Source organism: Meleagris gallopavo, chromosome 9 (assembly GCF_905368555.1).
Source record: "Meleagris gallopavo chromosome 9, MGAL_WU_HG_1.1, whole genome shotgun sequence".
NCBI lineage: Eukaryota > Metazoa > Chordata > Aves > Galliformes > Phasianidae > Meleagris > Meleagris gallopavo.
The window spans coordinates 3753801-3774573 of NC_139412.1; the positions used below are offsets into that span (position 1 = coordinate 3753801).

At 45.3% G+C, this 20773-nt stretch overlaps 1 protein-coding gene across 1 annotated transcript in view; it reads right to left on the reverse strand.

The window, feature by feature from the left end:
* The window catches only part of GPC4 (glypican 4), a 62731-nt gene that overhangs the window by 34231 nt on the left and 7727 nt on the right, over positions 1-20773 (reverse strand). Inside the window, exon 2 of the mRNA XM_085230344.1 lies at positions 2871-3029. Within this exon, the coding sequence (XP_085086470.1) occupies positions 2871-3029 (159 nt within the window). The remainder of the gene's footprint in view (positions 1-2870; positions 3030-20773) is intronic.

Below are 20773 nucleotides of genomic sequence, written 5' to 3' on the forward strand. Positions count from 1 at the left end.
GTTCAATCCAGCTTCACAGTGTAGATGATTTCCTGTTAAGCAGAGGAGGATGCATGGCTTGTATTCTGTCAGCTTTATTTTCATTCAGATGGATCTGGCTACTGGTAATGAGGCAGCCCTAAAGAGCTCCAAATGTTAAAATAGAGCAAGGGGCCATGCAAAGGAAGAGTTTGGGTGGATCGTATGCTTTTCAAATCTCATCCCCAGAGCTCAGGGCAAACACGTGGGTCTTGATCATCTCCTCCCCTTCTGAGTTGGACACGTTGCATCCAAGCAACTGCCAAGACACCTTCACCAGCTTTATGTTCCAATCACCTCCCTCTTTCCAGTTATTTCAACTTATTTAAACTGAAAAAACGTTTGGAGTGAACCAAGATTCAAAGATACACCCAAAACCCAATCACTGGGGGGCAACAAACCAGGAAGGCATCTTAAAGCAGTGTTTCTCCCAGTCTCCGTTCCGCCTACAACTATCATTAACTGGTTGTGTAAAGGTTTAAAATGTGTCCTTGCAAAGCCTGTAAAAGACAAGAATGCCACATACTCAGGGCAGAAAAGTCAGACCAACTCAGTGAAGTGTTGGCAAAGTGGAGAATTGATCCAGAAAGAGTAAAAGGAATGCGCCCCTGCCACAAAAGGACGTTTGACAAGAAATCAAACATGCAAAGCAAAAAACAGAACATGTGTGATCAGATTACTGAGCATCAAGATTGTAGAAAGGAAACAACCACCACAAACAGCCAATCAGTCTATAGGAGGCAACACAAACACCCAAAACCACCGCAGCAGTCCAAGCACAGAGCTCCAAAAACATGCCATTTTTTTTGCAGGGAATCTTGAGAGAGGGAAGGGACTGAGAACTTGAGAGGGGGACTGCTCAGCCACCATCACCAAACAGCAGCCTGTGAACGGGGTGCAGTCAGCCTCCAGGTGACTCGGCCAGGGTGAGGGAGGCAGTCCTGATTAAAACTCTTCCAAGAAATAAGCAATGGAGGATGGGAATCACTTAATTTCTGCTTCCACCCCAGGTAAGATTTTTAAAAATGCCTAAATCAGTTCTGTCTACAGCAAATGAAAATTCAGATCTGATATTAACAAATGCTCAAAGATGGGAACGTCAGGCTTGGGGACAAGCTTAGAAGTTGCTAATTCTCCTTCATTAGTTTCAAAAAGGGCAGAGAAGCACGCTTCAGGGACAGGCTGGGCACAGCAAATCTAGCTTCCAGGAACAGGATCACTCTATCCGTTTCCAGATTTGCCTCTCAAGGACTCCCAGGATTAAGATCAGAGGAGCCACAGTGGTGAGAGCAGCAGTGGGCATGCTGAGTGCTGCTGATGGCAGAACCACGCTGCACCAACAGAACAGCTTCGCAGGGCTTCCCATCAAAGCCCCCCCAGACTGAAGCACTGTGCTGTGAGAGGGATCCAACTAGGCTTAATACCCTCCTCTTGTCACACAGTCCTGTAGCCATATCTCACCATGAAAACGAGAAGACACACCTAGAAATACATCTACACCATGTCAGGGATGCTAATGGAGTGAACCAAGCATGCCCTTTGTGTTCAGTGCAGCATTTTTAAGAAGCCTCGTTGTTCATTAGAGGTGAAGCAGATGCTGTTCCTCTGGCCTCTTTCAAAGGGCTTATCTATGGGCTGGATTTCATTAAGTGCCTTGCTCTGTATTTAATAAGCTTGCAAGTCTAGATACTTTGGTTCTCTATCACCCCTTTGCTGTAGCAGCAGGTAGAAACAACAGAGGTTTAAGAGGGAAATACTCGACTAGTAGATTTAGATGCTATCAAGAGGATTGCATAATTTCACTTTGACTCACTGCAATTTCATACTCGGGGACTTTTTTCTTCTCACAGGTGCCAACTTCTTTTGAAGGAAAGGGGCTGCTACTTGCTGCAGCAGCAAAGAGGAAGTCCCTGGGAGGTTCAAGGCACAGACTTCAGAATGTTGGTTCACATGGATTCTCTACTAACAACCAAACAAGGGAGAAAAAAAACCTGAAGAACTGTGCATTGGAATCATCCTCTGCTAACAGATAGCAGTGATGCAATGGACACAAAGGAAGTCCTGACAACCAATCCAGTCCACCTAACTCATCAGACATATTCACATGCATCTAGATGTTACCTCATCCCCACAGCCAAAAAGGACAGCCCTTCTTGCAGGAGCATGATGTTGGGCACAAAGTGAATACTTGACACTGGTACAGGTGAGTGCCAGCTACTTCCATAGGAGTTTCTTCCACAGGCTATGAGGAGAGCACAGCCCTCCCGCTGATCCGAGGGCAACAGTGAGACAAGACATTTGCTTATCAGTCAGCAATTGGTGTCACTTGAGCGATGGGAACTCAGCCGAGACTTTGTTCACTTTGCTTCTGACCCTGCATCACACTTGAACGCTCAGTTTCCGCACAAAGACATCTCTGTATTTATTTATTTGCTGCTCTATTTAGCCCCAAAGGCTAAGTGAGCTGATACAAACCCTGCTGGTTCATAACAGACTGGAAAAGATCTCCATTTTTGTGGATCGGGGCTGCGAGATGTGCATGTTACAATCACATGCACCATGGGGATATACAAACAAACTCACTGCAATCTAAGTTAACAGCAGTACAGTTTTTTGAAAGATTAATCAGAAAAAGATCTCTCTTTAGGAAACAAACAGCTGTAATCAGCAAATATTTCTTTCACATGGGGTTGCAAAAACAAGCCATGCACTACCCTCACCACCAGAGCAATGAGTCATGAACTTCCCCAGCAAAGGAGGAGGCAGAGCAGAACAACTGCACACAGAACAACAGGATGGGAATTCTTAGCATTTTATGCAAAGGAAAGTAAGTTCAAGGTCTCTGCACTCACCATCAAACTTCTTGTATCGGGAACTAAACATCGTTTGTAAGTGATTGCTAAGCTCTACGACGGCGTTTCTGAAGTCATGTTTGCTCAGTTGACTGTATCTCTCTTCCATTTCTTGAGTGCAGCACGTGTAGGCTTGTGAGCAGACTTTCAAGTGGTCGCCTTAAAAACAAAGAAAATGCTCTAAGTTAGAGGAATTCCCTTTGCGACACAAAGAGGTCAGTGTGCGAGGCCCCGTGGTGGCACCGTCTCCAGGGTGTTTTAATTACTTTCAGTTCACTCAGTTAATACATAATACACCACATCAATGACACTTGTCCTTTTTGAACAAAAAAATCCTTTTTTCCCTCTCCTTCCCATCAACAATCACTGAAGTATCCTAAGAATCAAAGATATCACTGATAGGAAAATAAATTTGCTTTATGAAACTGCTTGTGAAAAGACTTTACATTTCCCAGCTTTTAATTTTACAGTTTTCTGTCATCATCTTGGGTGAAACTGTGTTTGTTTTGCAGAATTCAAACATATTTTTCTTCCCTCACCCGAAAAGACAGCTCTCATAAAAGTCTTACGGCTCAAGATTGCTTGGCCAGAGGAATCGTAAAGGGCTCCAGTATCTCCCTCACCCCTGAGTGCCTCAGCACAAGGAGGCAGATGGTGAGAATTCCCACAGCAACAGCCTCCAGCACTGCTGGGGCTCACCAAGACTCAACCCAAGAGCTGCAGGGCAGAGAGAATCACTACATATCTTCTGAAGAGCCACCCAGACTGCTAAAGCATCGGAAAGGTCTGCAGTGAACAAGAGCTATTTCTGCTCTATGCAAAACAAAGCCAGATTGTGATCAGTGCAACCAGATCTGGCCCACGACTGCATGATTCGCCCAGCTACCAAACCTTCACACTGCTGTGTGTGACTTTCTTGCCTAGAAATGTTGACCGCTCTCAGACAGACCATTTTTTGAAAGTTAAAACCATACATATTAATTAAACACACACATTCCATCTCTAAGACTGCCCTCTCCTAAACAGTTTTCCTTTTGTGCCACAGGATTTGTTTGTTTTCTCAGGCATTACAGAGACCTTGACCAACAGATAATTCTGCCACAACTAATTTATTGCACGAGACTGTCTGCTGCTCGAAGTCCGGTACAGAAAACAGCCCTGCTTAGACAGCCTTCAGAAAACAAAGGAAAAAACTCACCGTCTCCTTAGAGACTCTTCTTTTCTCCCTTTTTCTTTTTGTTTTCCCACATTTTTACACACTCCTTTTCCTCCCAGGAACACCTCCAATGACAAGCACACTGCATTAGAACTAAGACACGGTGCTCATGATACTCGGGCCTACAGAGCCTGCCTCCCCAGCCAGCATTCAACCAAGCAAGTCCCTAGGCAAGGCCACGCTATTTCACTTTGCATCCCTTTTGCTCCAATTCCAATTCAGGGCTAAGCCTCCTTGACACTACAGAACGCAGATAAATAGCAGCAAAGTAATAATTACTGCTAGAGCAACAGCTAGACTTGAGATGTCAAAACCATTTAATTTTAAAACACTTGAATTTTATTTTTTTTTCCCTAAATTTCTGATGGAAATATTTTACCTGACACACACTCCATGATTTCAGTACCATTTTCATTAAGCACTTCTTCCCTTGGTGATTACAATTTACATACTTGTAATTCTTTTGTGTTGGAAGGGCAAACCTCTCCCCTACTTGGCAAGCTCAAGCCTACTGTCAGCAGGATTTCTTTTCCTCACTGCACTTCAGAGACACTTCTGAAGTTGTCCACAAATGCCTTGGGATCTCCAGAGCAGTGATGTCTTAACAACTACTGCAATTTATTGATTGATTAAAAAAAAAATAATAACATTAAAAGCCATTAAAAGCCCAACGTATTTCACAAATACAAGGAATGCTTTTATATCTGTTTACACTACTAAACTGAAGTTAACATCTCACCTATCTGACAACGCCTTTTTCTATTAGATTAACGTGCTGCTTATTCACCACTGTAACAATTTTTGCCTGTGAGGTTATAAATAAACCTAATATTGATCTGATGCCTCCAAAAAAGAATTACATTGTTTTATATTTCAGAGTACTGAATCAGGAGCTAACATTTCAAAGCAAAAATGTCTCTCTTTAATCCCTTTTGTCTCAGATTTGCACGGTGCTTCTCCAGTACACACTGCAAAGCCAGGCAAGGGGAATACTACTGATAGGATCTGCACAAGCCTGATTTACTATTTGGTTGATCATTAACAAATTACTCTCCAAAATGCAACTCAGGCGTTCAAAACTGAATGACCAAGCAATCTAATTATGGAAGATATTTCTCGGTCATGTCAGCACTATGTGGTCTTGGCTTGTGATCAAGAATTAGCTCTGTCTGGAGCTGAGGAGCTCCTGCCACTGAGTGCTAATGCAGGGGAGGATGCACTGTGTTACTCAGTGGTAAAGAAAAACAGAAAGTTTAGGACTGTGGGCTGCTTTTATTGAAGCTTTACTATGCCACAATGGAAGATGCCACTGAGAAGTCACTGAAGCCCATATTTTCCCACGGGGAGGGTTGTCCCTTAGCACCTCCACATCACTGACTGAATGAAGCATCAGACACTGGTAGCTTGTGAGGAATCTCATGTCTAGCTCTCACTTCACATCAGCTCGTAGGGCTCTCTGCTTTCTCCACTTGGGCAGCAGCCATACCCAGACACGGGGCTCATTCCCATGTGCTAGTTTGACCCAGAACACAGCAACCTAGAGCTCAGACCAAGACACCACTCCTAGGTCCTCCTGCTGGCAGTGAGAGCTCCTCTACAAGAAAGGAGTGAAAAATTAGGTATTTAGGCCCACTTAAGCAGACATCTAATGTTTATGTATATTACATAAAGAACACTCATTGTGTGTGCTCGCTGTCAAGGACACATTTGGCAATAATTATTTCTCAAGTTGATACTCATCAAACAATGCCCATACATGGCAACCCTTCGTCTACTGTTGAGTGTTAAAGACTCTGCAGCTTTTGTAATTTATCACCATATGAGTCCAGCAAAATATAACTCTGCCACAGCTTCCTTTCAAGTTATGCTTTTATTGAATTGTTTGCAATCATCACACTGGGGGCTGTGTGGCAAAAAGAGCTTAAGTAGCAGAGAACTACTCTAAATATCTACTGCATATGTACACCATACCTGCAACTTGTCAAGGACTTGTGGCAGATCTTTTCCATAGCCTGTCACAGCAAGACGTTATATCTATTTTATACTACACACATTTAGAGAGAGAGAAATGCAATGGACCAAAACTAGAAGAGGAGCTTGCTCCTTAGCTAGTTAGCAATACACCTCTGGGGAATGGAATGGTTAAAGATAGAAATGCAACAGTACACGATGTCACCATCTGCAAATCTAAGGAAGTGTGCTCAGAAAGGTAATCTCGCAAACTTATTATTTAAGCCATTACAGAAATACCACATTTAGCAGGCTCTAGGCACATGAAGTTTCTTCCAAATCAAGCAACTATTACACAACATGTTGGAAAACATGTTTTCATCGAATGAGTAACTGTGCAGTACGAACTCAGGGGCTCCATTATCTTGAAAAGCAGCTCCCTTCACCAAACAATTTTCCAAGACCTTTTCAAAATGTTGTTTCTGGACTTTCAGGCTAAACATGCCATTCCCACCCTGCTCCTTGTTGCCCTGACCAAGTACTTCTGGCTGCAAAAACAACTTTCAGAAGCCATTAACTGGGAGGCAGAGGGGTGTTACCTCTTGAAAAGTCTCCTGCGCACAGTCTAGCCCTTCATTGAAGCTCAGTCAAGGAGCCAAAAACACTTTATGGTCAGAGACGTTACTGTTGAACTTGGTTCCTGTGTGTGAAAACCCAGGCTGGTGGAGCATCTGGAGGCTCCCTTGCTCCCCTCCAGGAGGGGCATGCAGGGCCACCAGCAGCTCAGCTCACACCCCACCACTGCCCCTCTGGTACACATCAGCTCGTGTCATCTTTAAAAGAGCTTTATGACTTCCTCTGAATCTACTACAAAAGGAATCCTGGACTGTAATGCCGGACTCTAATCCGATTTCACACTAGACTTACATTCTAATTATCACAGAATATTAGGCTTCCACCCATCATATATAATTGACATGCTACAGAGGCTTTACAAAATCCCCAACAAAGATGACAAGGAACACTAGCATCACCTTTGAGCACAGCTCTGCTGCTCCAGCTCTACTTTAACAAGGGACAAAAAGAATAAAGAAAAATGTGAGACTATGATTGTCTCCCGTGGAGTCATCGAGAAAGACAAGGCTATCGAACCATCCACCCAACCTGACCACCTCTAATTGCACCCAAAATACCAGAAACCTCCCAGTTTTCCTGGCTACAGGAGCAGGGGATGCTCAGCACCTGCAGAACAGCCCGTAATGCCTGTGAGCTGTCGGCACAGCCACACAAGAAGGGCTGTGCTGCTCCCATCGCTGCTTGTGATGCTTTTAGATATTTGCTCACAAAAACTGCTACACAAACGTGGATACAATCTTATCACAGTAATATTTTTAGGGGAAATTACACTAAGTTTCAAATAGTAAAAGGAGGAAAAAGTCCTGCTCTGGGCAATGCCTGACACCCAGAGCAACTCTACTGCCCTCCCCTAGGCTGTCTTACATATGAACAATGTTTGAAGGCACGCTTGTTGCCTGGTAAAAGCAGCAAACTTGAATTTGAAGTGGATGGCTCTTATCTGTGCTTTCCTTTTCCACCAGTTGGTCAGACTTCACCGCTTGCTTTAAAGCAGTGCTGCTCTGGCACTTGTGTTTATTTTCCTATGGAGAATACTCCTGCAGAGATGGTCGCGTGCCAGGAAGGAAGAGATGTAAAACAGCATTGAGATTCTGCTAACAGAGGCAACGCATCCGCCAAGGGCTAGAGAATAAGAAACTTCTGAGCGGGTCTGTCCAGGCTGGGACATACAGACCAGATCTCCTTGATGCTCCTGAGCACATGGTGCTATTTCCATTCCAAGTCACAGTTTCAAACGCAGGTTGCACACTTCAACCAGAAGTGTTGCATGCAGCCACCTCCCCACAACTTCCACATCAAGCCCTTTCACAGCACCAGGAGCCCTCTATCCATCCAAACATTGTAGCTGCAATGTCTGCCCTGTCTTCCAGCCACCCAGCAGTTTTGAAACCAGAAGCAATCCTCATGCACAGTCATCAATGAGAGCTGGTTATGGAAGTAGAGCAATTTGGCAGTGCATGCCAATGTGCAGTGTATTTAACATCCCACTCAATTAGCAACCGTTTTATATAAATGGTTTATTTGCCTTATTAATATTAAAGCCACTTGTTTCCTATGCGTTTCCACTTAGGTTATTAATCAATGCGTGTTTCACTTTTTTTGCTGATTACTCTAATGGCACAGAAAAATTCCCCAGACTCACAGAGAAAGCTTATAATATTGAAATGATTTTTTTTTTTCTTGCAAACTTGTCAAGCAGTCAAAACACACTCTTTGATACCCAAACCAAAGCCCTTTCACCCATGCTTAACAACAGTGAACTATTTTCGGTCAAGCTTTACTGCATCTGTTAACTCAGCTGCTAATCCATCTCGCAGGCGTGGGGAATGCCAGCACACACAATACCTCGTCGACACACCTCCCTTCAACACAACAAATAATTCTAATTATTTCCATCGCGCGTACCTACAGTTACTTAAAATACCGTACACAACCAAGGTCTGTCTGGCTTTTATTTTTCCATTTTGCTTTGCTGACAGCTTCACGTTTGCAAATTTACTGCCAAGAGGGTCAGGGACCGAAAAGAACAAGAGAGATTTATGTGTATGTGTGCACATTAAGCCAAATGCACATTAAGAGCCTTAATTTTTGTTCAGGAAAGAGCAACTTAGGACACAAAGAGGTCCCTTGCCTTCCAGCCATTTGAGGCCAAATGTTGATGGTCACGCTCGTCTTCTGGTCAAAGAAGCATGGTCCTGAAGCATGGTATCATTAAGACTGGAAAAAACCTCCAAAATCACCAAGTCCAACCTCAACCCACCCCCACCATGCCCATAACCACATCCCTCAGTGCCACATCTCCACGGTTCTGGAGCACCTCCAGGGATGGTGACCCCACTAATCCCTGGGCAGCCCTGTGCCACTGCTTCTGAGAAGAATTTTTTCCTGACATCCAACCAGAACCTCCCCTGGCACAACTTGAAGCCAGTCCCTCTTGCCAAGTGCACCTGAGTTATCGGTATTAAACTAAACACGGGGACGTTCAGGAAGAACCCAAGCCTAGGCCAACACTGAAGCCAACGTGAGTGATTTCAGGGAATCCCAGGCTCTTAATACTGTTCTTAAAACCAAAACAAGATGAAAGCCTATTTCCCACCCCATCTGCCCCCAAAACATCAAGAATTAACCCTGCTTTGGGCAAGAGAGAGGCCCTAGGCGTAGCTATGGAGGCTCCAGAAGGCTCCAGCCCTCACCAGTGCCATCAGCGAGCCCTCCAGTTGTCTCCAAGAAACCTGCTGACCTGAGGAATAACATCGTTGCTGTTTCATTTCCACACTGACTCCCTCCCAGGCAGGGTGGCCCGAATGCTGCAAGGTTTTACACCCTGGCAAACTCTGCTGTGACAGAGCGCTTTCATTTCCACAAACAGGATATTGAGTCAATTAGTGGCACACCAAACGTAAACCAGACAGATGAAGATAATGCATTTCTGCAGACATCAAAAGGGAGAGAAACCACACAAAGACCTGAATATACAAATAAGGCAAGAAGAAAAAGTACATAATTAAACATACTATTTAAGTAAGCCTGGAGAGCAAAATAGCACTGCTCAACTGGAGGATTCTCCCTGGCTCCAGCTAAAACAGAAACCTTCAATGAAAACCAAGAATTGTTTCTTAATTAAAAAACAAAACCAAAAAACCCCACTTCACACTGTTGAGGGAGAATCTGGGAAATGCAAATTCTCCTTATTATCACTGAATTCCTTAGGCATGAAATTGTTTTCATAATGTGCCTCTGCATACGTGCCTTAAGTGAGACGTGGTACACAGGGGGCAATTTGTGATGAAAATTATTCTTTTTTTGTTGCTCTTGTGGTTGGCTTTTTTGTTTGTTTGTTTATTTCTCAGACAAGAAGAATGATGCACACAGTGCACAGAAGATCCATCCCCAGGGCTGTCCCTGTCCCTCCACCAGTATACTTGTAACAGTAATGCTGGGTACACTGAAAGCCAAAAATAAAGCAGTCACGATAAAACTATTAAAAACCTGCATACAGTCAGCAATCAGACTTTAGAATACAACAGAACTAGTCTAGGAGATTTTACAGGGGTAACATGCACTCTATCACCATCATCCTCCCAAAAAACAAAGCAAACAAACAGAAAACAATCACCCCAGTGAGTATAATTTCATGCAATTAAAGGGGAAAGAAAATCCATTTGGAACAGCAAATACACAGAATTACTGAAGCCTCAGGCTCAAGGAACAGTAAATAGAAGAGATCTGGCTGGGAGACAGTTACTTTCTTTGTAAGACTTTTCATTTTTTCCTCAAATTCCCCAGCAAGAAAGCAAACAAAGCCAAAAAACTGCTCGTTTGTTTTTTTCCATAAAGCTTTGGGATACTTGCCAAAAGGGCAACTTTTTAACCCACACGGATTCTGCCACAGACACCGTTATGTGAACTGGAATATTTTTCATTCCTAACAACGTTTTCCCGTGACACTTCCATCTCCTTTCCTCCCCCATCAACCAGACCCACCGGCACGCACCTCCCGGGATGCTCACCACTCACAGCACAGCACCACACACGGGCAGGCAGCAGAGAACAGCAATACACTGGCACCAACAGCAAGGTTTTTTGTTTTTTTTTTCTCTTTATAAACATATTTGATTCCAGCTTCGATGCACAAAACCACGCTTCAGAATCACACAGTGACTTCTTGTGAGATGTACCCAACCTGGGCTGTGCCAGCAGCACGGTCATCTGCTGGCTCAGCTCAGCTCCAGCAGTGTTGTGCCCCGTGGTCAGCCCCCCCAACACCTTTGGGTGCCACAGAGAAGCTCAAAAGAAGCAAAGTGTTGCTGTTTGTGAAAGCATGCATCATTGCCCAAAATGCAGCTACCGTGTCTGTGTGTTGAAGTGCACCAAGAGGAATGGAAGTGATAACAGGATGGGAGGCAGCAGCTTTAACACAAGCAAAAACATAAGAAAGCTCCAAATTATAAAGATGTTTTTAATCCCTTAAATTAAAAAAGACAGAGTTCATGAAATTCAGCCACCATTTCCTGTTTTTGACTTAAAACTGGACTTTATACAAACAATTGCATAATCTACAAATTGGAAAGAGGTTAATTAACTTCCACAAAGATCATTCATAATTTCAAGACCTATAATAGAACTGCAAAACTTGCTGCCATTCTGGGATAATTTTTTTCTGGAAGAAGACAAAAAAACACCTTCATATCAATTGCACAGCATAGCACTGAAGGACCATGTACAAATCCAAAATCCCCACACAGTGGCAGGATGATGCTCTCCATGATGCACTCCTTCATCCTGCCTTTCACAGGGCTGTTTCGGGGCAAGGAGGACAATGAATGCGAGCAGAGGCTCTGCACAGAACCAGGGCCAACCAAAAGTTGCTCGAGACATGGAGTGACCCGTGTGCCATTGGCCACCTCCACCTCAGCACCATCCTTCCCAGGGGAAAAAAAAGTGATAAAAAGCTCTGCATCCAGGAGAAACGCTCCATCTCCTCTGTCTGCAGAAGCATCATTCGTTTGCTTGGGGAAAGTATAAACAAAAAGACAAAATGCTTTAAGGCTTGAAGCGTAGCCAAGCCCAGCTATAACCTAACAACTGCCCCACACTAGGAAATGGGGCACCCTCCCCTGCTGCCACACATCTGCCTCGTCCACCAGAAGGCTTCAAAGAAGTCCAAATCATGAGCTTAGAGCACTTCTGTCCAAAATGGTTGAAGTCCAAGGACCAAGGAAGAATGAATGCACTTAGGGAACACTGCCCACCTACACTCGCAAATCCCCCCTTATTCAAGCCAAGAGAAACCAGTGGCCTCTACAAGAACAGAGCCCCCATCCTGAGCTGCTACGGGAAGTAAGGTCAAAACACCTCTGACATGGGAGGGATGTCACCTCCCTGCACAGAGCAACGCCAGCTGAAACAGAACCCAGAGATGGTGAGAACCACCCATTTGGAGTACATTTACCAGCAACTGCAGAAATGCTTGCTCCAACACACTCAAAGCCTTTAAGAAGGAAGAACTACCCCTTTATTTTATTTTTTTTTTTCCAATCCACTGCTTTCCATTCCTTCACACAGAGAGTAAACCAACCAAACCTACGCACATCCTCCACGAAGAGACCGTAACCACTGAATTTTCCCCCTGCCTTGCTCCCCTTTTGGCCACATCCTGCCACCCCTCGCAGAATGGGGCAGACAATTAGCCTTAATCCTCGTTAGTTCTGTATGTTTCCTTTAAATCCTGTTACTGCATTCCTTCGTGCAAGCAAGCGCTGTCTGAGAGCAGGAGGCTCAGCCTCCTCCGCCCGCAGCCTGACCCCTGGGTCCGACCCGAGCCCAAGGGCTGCAATGCCAGCAGACCGAGTGATCGTCACTGATTGCTTCTGAATCAGAAAGGCAGTTGTGAGCTGAGAGCACAGGGCAGAGGTAAATGAAAACAGAAAGCAGAGAGGATTAAAAAAATATATATAAAGATTTGCTTCAGGGAAACGTTCTCCTTTGCCGCTATAGGAGACAACTATGAAAACTTGGTCCAAGGGAAGCGTTTGAAGTCTAGCTGCTTTCATATGCATAACATTTGAGTCACTCTGCCAAAGGAGACCGAGTGGAGCTGCTACATTAATTTATTTTGGAAGTTTATCCAAGCCGCTGGTCAAAGATAAACAACGCGCTGGGATGGGAGAGAACATCAGAACTGGGCTGCCCGAGCGGCAGGGAACTTCCACAGCTTTGATACCACGAATGCACGAGATGGTGTCAGCACAACCCAATGCTCCATCCCGAAGAGGAGAGGCAAAAACACTGAGAAGGTATTGCTTTTCCTTGGGAGGCATTCTTGCTATAAAATGTCATGCAGGGGATTCAGCTTAAAAATTTCAAGCGCAGTCCCGGCATTTAGACCCGATCCATTAGTGGCCAGCTGTTAATGGGCTAAAGCTGTAATTACTCCAACTGGGTGCTTTCTGGTGTTTCAGCCAGTAGTGTGAAATCAGTATTACAGCTGCTTTCCTGAGCTACTGCTGCAGGTAGGAAGCACGTTCCAGCCCAAACACCCTGAGAACCAAAAGTAAAATTAGACCTTATCAGCAGCTCCCCTCCTGAAGCCAGTAAGTGCATCATTATTCTTAAATCTGCTTCCAGCAGGGACATGGAAAAACAGTAACATGCCTGAGAAGTTACAGCAAACACTCAGCACTCTTCAACGTGCCCAAGGAAAAGCCTCTCTGAAATTGAAGTCTCACAGAGCACAATTCCTTCACGAGCAGCACCCGCATGTCAAGACTGCAAATTAGCCCTCACAGGCTGCCCTAATCCTTCCCATTCAAAGCTTAAGGCAAGAACAAGAAATATTAAAAATAAAAAAAAAAAATTAAAAAAAAAAGGAAAAAAAGAAAGTAAAAAAAAAAAAAAAAAGCATATAGTTCCTTGTGAAAAGATTTTGCTGGATACCACATGGTTAACATATTGCCCAAGTTGAGACACACCCCAGTGGAGCGACGATGCTAACTTGTGGTACTTCAAATAAATCTGAGCCAATCAATCTGGAAGGTCTGTTTTCTATTTGCGGGTTTGGGTTTGCTGTTTTGCGTTTCTTTTTTTGTCTTTGCTGTTTGTTTGCTTTCAGTTTGGCGGGCCTTCCCTATTCTAACCTCCAAAACCCAACATGCCACGCTTGCTGGGAGGTGATGCACAACGTTCGTGCGATCTGCGTACTCAAATTGGAGGATAAGGAGTCCGCCAGCTCCTAAAGCATGGCCACAGCCTTCCCTCACTGTCACAAAAGCTTTGTTCCTTCTCCAAATGCCACTGCTTTGCTCTTAAATGAGCTTTTTTGGGCACTGGATGGCCACGTGCCCACAGCATGGCATCTCTTCGGTACCCTCACCCCTCAAGCTGAATTATCCACCTCTTGTGCAGGTCACCAGGAGGCAGCCAGGAGGCTTTGCCAGATGTGGGCTTTATCAGCTCAGCTCTAACTACTCTTTTCTTTACGGGACTCCTGGTTTTTAAGCTTTTATCGGATCGCTGTGATTACAAAAGCTTCACTTATGTGCTCAAAAGCTCCTATAAAACCTCTAGTTCAAGGTTTATTTGGTCTAGGTGTTTTTCAACTTGGAGGGATGACTTGCAGACACGAATAATTTCTCCCGTGTGCTTTGACTGACCACTTGTTCAGTGAGCTCGAACTGCGTCTGCCTTCCCAGCAAAATTCCATAAACTCACTGACCAAAAGACGTTCTTTTAAGAATACTTATTTAAAGGGGGAAAAAAAAAAAAAAAAGACCTTGCAGCAAAAAGGAAGTTTCAATTACTTTGTGAAATCAAGCAGAAAAATTAAGATCTAAGCACACTTTATTAGCTTTGACAAGCAAATGTTCGTGCCTTTGTTTCCGATGTGTGCAAAACTTTTACTGAGTGTGTGTGTGTTTTTGGGTTTGTGGGTGGTTGTTTTTTTTGTTTTGTTTTGTTTTAAAAACTTTTAAGCCAAAGAAACACGCATCCCTTTCTATATCCTCTTCTCTTTGTTACAACTGGGTTGTGCAAAGGAACTGACACAGAGCTATCGCAAAACAGCTGATTCTTCTCTAAGCACCCTCGAACATTTCCATGTGTCAATGCTACTTCACAACCACATTTATCTATCTAAAATCCACATGAATAAGCGTCTCCCCTGCCTACAGGGCTTGCCAAGCACAGTAACAGTGCAGATAACTTCAGAATTTATAGCGAGTTAAGAGACACTGGAAGAAGATACACAAAAGGCTGACTTTTTCAGATGTATTTTGCATCCATACTTTCTTCCAAGATGGCCTGGCTCTTAAGAAGCATTTAACATTTAGTTTGCAGTCTGCAGCACAGGGGCGACCAGAGAGCTCCGTAGCATTGCAGTAGTGCCTGCAATGAAAGGGTTGTGGCTCCTCTAGAAATGAGATTTTTTGGAGGGGTTCCACAAGTTTAGAGAGCTCAGGAGAGCTGCTATCCACCATGAGGCTCAGCCTGAGACACAACTGCCTTCACCAGCTCATGGCTCTCTGTTCCCCAGGGCTGCAAGGCAGTACAGCAGTCAGTCTTTCCAGCTTCAAGGACCAAAAAGCCCCATTTGCTTAGAAAACAACATTCGGTCCAAGAGCAGGTCCTGGCAGACAGAAATGAAACTTCAGTTACAAGTTGAATGTTTTCCATGAGACATTTTCCCAGCCAGGGGAAGGTAAGGCACTCACTCTGCTCCATGCCTTCAGTTCCTCAGCTATTTCCCCAGTTCAGCTCAGCACAGGACAAGCTTCTCAGCCCAAACACCAGCTAACACCTCTCTCTGTGGCACACCAGACCTACAGCTTGTCCAGGTTTTGGACCCAGTGTTTCAGATGGGATGCTACACTTGCAAAGGATGCAGAGCAGTTCACCCTCTCCTGATGTCACGCTTAGCAGTAGCTATCGTGACAAGCAATGGGCTCTCTGCATCTCTGAGATACTCATAATCCATGATCCAGCTTGAGAAAGCTGTGTTGTTTTGGCAGGAGACATATCGAAAACATTACAAGGAGCATCCAAGCCAGCTTAAAAGGGGAGGATGTTTGTCCAAGCATATTCCATTTCTCCATACTGCCAACAGCTCAAATGAAACACAGCTCACCCTAAATTAACTCACTGACACAGGGACTTACAGCCTTGCTCCACTCACCAACAACCTCAGCAGGCCAGAGATGGCCATAAACACCAAGTTTTCTCTACAGAAACAGACCAACTATAGCACTCACCATCTCCACTACACCTTGAGGTGTGCCACAACACAGCTCTCATCCAACCCAGCTGGCCGGGCCACCAGCAGGAAGGCTACAAGGGAGGTTTCTGAGCAACTGATGTATTATGGGGAAGTCACTGCAAGGAAGATCATACACTGCCATTTATAGCAGGATGCTGCAATTAGACTCACCTCTTCAGCTTTAAAGGTTAAAAACTCACACCTTTTGCAGTGGCAAAAGGCAGGAAAGAACATCTTCCTCAAAGGGAAAAATCAGCACAAAAAACAAGGAGGTGGGTCAGATTTAAATCTAAACAGGTCCACTGCACATCCATCCTAGGGCCACTGTTTATAAGCAGAGAAAGGCAACTTTATACACAAAGATTGCACATTAGTGGTTCCTGGCTTTTCCCAGGAAGAAAAGCTGCTTTTCAGCTGAACTGCTAGTGTAAATATGACAAACCTTCAAACCACACGTGGCTGAGCCTGAAATGTTACAGGGAGAAAGGCAAATAAGCAGCACAACTGGAGATGGAAGAAGTCCCGCACCAAAAACACAAGGTGACCTTTGAAACGCCCTGAAACTGGGCCACCATGGGATAAAACCATCCCTGCAGCCCTGTGCCACCACAGGCAGTCCCTAGTGATGGTTTTGGAGGAAAAGCGCTGGGACCAGAGCACTGGTGACAATCCGGAGCACTGCCCACATCTCTCACATCTCAGCTTCATCTCTCCTTAAATTAATCACGTCGGAGCAAAGACCACAGCAGAGTTTGTAAATAAGTTTTTTTTTTTTTTTTTTTTTAACCTGAAAAATGTGTTTTTAAGCCCTTGGCTGCTACTCGCACCAAGCATTACTTTTCTAACTGCCTGGGTATCTGTTGTCCAAGGCGCCCGGCTCACACAAGCAGCGCACTGTGCTCAGCCCACATAATGTGACCTATGTCCAAAAACCATCTCGCTGGTGGAACAGACCCCTCATGTATTCCCCCAGCCTGGAATCAGGCAGCCATCCGTATTTGTGGAAAAGGTAACCTTGAGAGCTTTAACCCACCCCGCAAGAGGTGAGAAGGGGGGTGGGAGAAAGGATTAAGATAAGGATATATCAGAATTAAAAATTCCCCCTTCCCTCCCCCATGGAGCCCTATCTGCCATCCCATGCAGCTGTGAACACTGTGTTATCTGCCTGCGGGTTCACACTAGCACTCCTCCTCAATTAGCATAGATAGCTCTCAAATCCTTTCAACAATTTGTAAGCCAGCTTCTTTGCCACCAACTTTGTTCAAGCAAAATTCTCCCAGGAGGGACTTGAAGGTCCCAGATGGAGGATGCAGAAGACAACTGCCCACAAGGAGGGCTGGAGAGCACAGGAGATCATTTCAACTTCTTAAGACAATCCCATCCTTCTGGTTTCCCCATAATAGAATTATTAAAGTTGGAAAAGACCCCAAGATTATCTAGTTCAACCCCGCCCACCCCACCATGCTCATAGCCACGTCCCTCAGTGCCACATCTCCATGATTCTAGAACACCTCCAGCTTGGAGGACACCACCACACCCCTGAGCAGCCTGTGCCAATGCCTCACTGCTCTTTCAGAGAAGGAATTTTTCCGAATATCCAACCTGAACCTTTCCTGGAGCAACTTGAGGACATTACCTCTCATCCTACCAATGATACACCTTGCCCAGGAAGGTCTCCTGTCTGTAACCACCAAACTACCACAGGTATTGTGGGAATTCTGGAAAGAGCAAGGCTGGGAGTGCTCAGCACTGCATGCAGGTGTCACATAGACTTCCACCACCAAATTCATATTTTGGCTGCATCACCTCACACTACAACTGTGGCATCAGCAGCATAGTGGACTCCTGGCCAGTGAGGAAGGAAAACAACCAGTCCAGCTGCCAACATCTTAGCACTCCATTCGGGCTATTACTGGAAGGTATCAAAAAAGTTCAAGTTTGTTTTTGAAGCATGTCCTTGATCAGCCTGGCTCAGCTGGGGAACTGCAAACAGGACCTCTGCCATCCCTGGCCCAGGCAGCACAAAGTCCGCTCACAGAAAGGCAAATAGCACAGGGCAGCCCAAAGAGATTCAACAACAGCAAAATAGGTTGGATACTAGGAAAAATTTCTCCTCTGAAAGAGTGAAAATGCATTGACACAGGCTGCCCAGGGAGGTGGTGGGATCACCATCCATGGAGGAGTTCCAGAACCATGGAGATGTGACATTGAGGGACACAGTTGTGGGTTGGGGTTGGACTTGGGGATCTTAGTGGTCTTGCCCAGTCTTCATGACCCTATAAAAATGCCCCTACCTGCATATCAGGGGCTGGTGAAGCAAAGGGACATAAATGCCAGCACCACCCTTAACCCATCCTGAGACAGTCAACGGTGCCAATGAGAGCCGGATGTTTTCCAGCCATTTCAGTCCTTTTCAAGACAGGAGAGGGTCTCCCTCCTTTCACCCCAGGGCTGCTTTGTTACCCAGGCACCACCTGAGGCAACAGCACTCTATAAACGTTTGCAGCTAAGAAGGGAGGAAAGATAAGAAGTCCCACAGCAGGGAGGCATTTAGCAGCCCAATGCTGACATAAAGCGACGCTGGCAGGGCTGAGACATGGTGTCCCGTGCATTGGGGTGTCCTTGTGGGGACAGACCCATCCCATGAATGAACTGCGATAAGCGGGCCAAAAAGCACCCAAAGGCAGCCCCTCTCCTGCTCCATTGCTATTTCCAAACAATGCCATTTTTCCAAAACAAAGTGTTTTGCAATCCTTGAGCAATCCTTTCCTTTTGAAATAAAAGTGAAATTCTCTTCGTTCTCCTCTAGGGCAGACAAACACACAACCACAGCAGCAACCACCAGCTCCAAACACAGCCGCCCTGCAGACACACCGCTGCACCGGCAGCTGCTCTCGGTGCCTCAGGAATGCTCCCAGGTTCAATTTTAACCTGGAATTTTCCTGCTCACCAGCCTGACTTCTTTTCTACACCGAGTTCCCACAACCGAGGGATTCCGCTCTTTTCAACTCTTGGATGTCCTTAATTTGTTTCCCTAGAAGACGTTGCTTGGTGTCTCACAATATTAAAACAGACGTATCGCTAAGAAGCCAGAGTGTTGAAGATGACCTGCTTCTCACAGCAACACACAGATCCTAGCAAAGGCATGGGAAAAGTGACTCCACAGCAAAACGCAACCAAAGCCAATAACGTGATTTGCTCCAAAAGAAATGGAGATGAATCAAACCCGAAGGAAGCAGATTTCATGGCTGTGTTAACTGCCCTGCAGCACTTCAAACTGCCAGTCCAAAGGCAATATACAGTAAAATTTACATTCTGCGGTCATTCAGCCACTCGTGTGGTGCAAAAGGCCCGCACTTGAAAATAAAAACCTATTGAAAACATTTCTGGGAGAGATTCACTGTTTAAAAACCAAACCAAACAAAACACCCACGAGCTGAGACCGAGCAATGCAGTCACAGAAAACAGGGATGGATGCAGCTCGGTGCATATTGCTGGGGGAACATGAAGGGTTAAAGTTCTTGGTGGCCTCATGCAGCAGGAGCATGGAGGCTCTATTTAGGAATCAGAAATAAGGAATTTTGCCAGTTTTTACCCCTGATAAATCCGCATTCCAATCTGTCAGCTATCTTGTTATCCCCAGAGCTGCTGAAGTGTCTCTGGCTGTAACCACGCATGACTCCAGCTTTGAGTAATGGAAATAAAGTATGCGTCCTGAAACTGCGGCGTTCCTTTCCCAACCCCAGAGGAAGAAATGCCGAGCAGGAATGGACCCGGAGCAGCTCAGAGCCTTGGTACAGACAGCAGGAATGCTGCCCACCCCGTGCCCTCAGCTGCCCACCCCAGCGACCCCACATGGGAGAGGATACCTCCACATTTTAAAGAGGATGCCAAGTTTTCACCTAATTCAGCAGCTTTGATCGTCTTCAGTAACAAACAAATACCCTTCCAGATTCACAGGTCCACTTTGGTTGGCAATTCATAACCTGCAAACATTTGGAAGCAGTATTGTAAAATTAAACAAAGCTATCATTTACAGGAAACCCTGCCTCGAGTACAAATTATAGAGTTGTTAAGTTTATCTGGCAATGCCTTGCCCCTGAGTGCTATATAATTATTCCTAAATCTTTCAGGAAAGAATGCAAATATTTTAAAGCCGTAATTCACTGACAAGGAGGAAGTCCCATTTAACCTTTTGTGCATATTTTGATACCTAGAAATTAACCCTTCCTCACCACAACTATTCCTGGTGAGCTCGCTGAGCTCTCTCCAGCTTTAGGATTGCTGGAAAACGCCAGCCCTGGAGCCAGGCGTGCCAGTTCCTGCACAGAGCCTTCCCGGTAAAGGAGGTTTCTGCTGCTGAAAAGGCTGCTGTTCTGGCAACCCCTTATAAAGGAGCCTTTAATAGAGCAGAGAGCTGAGTTATGCAAAGTTCTGCTCTCTGCATCCCTTCAGCAGGGTGGGTTCAATGGGGCAGAACAGCCCCGAGCTCCATCCATTTGCTGTTCCAACCAGCCACATCTCCTCTGCCCACCAAGCCACCGCTCTCCAATTAACCCACACTAATCACCCGAAGCCACATGGCTGAGAACGGTGCCACCTCTCTCACAACACACCCCCTGTTATGTTAAAAACCACCCAGATCCAAACCTTGTCAAAAGGCAGCACTTGGGCTATTGTGTGCTCTGCCAAGCAGCATTATTTATTTACAGAGCTCAGTGCTGGGCTGTGTCCCCCAGCAGTTTCCAGCACCGCTGCTCAGGTAGCAGCAGCTGCCGCTGGCTGTGCACCAACACCACCCTTCCTTCACTCACACATGAAAAGCAAACATGGCTGCACCACAAGGTGAGG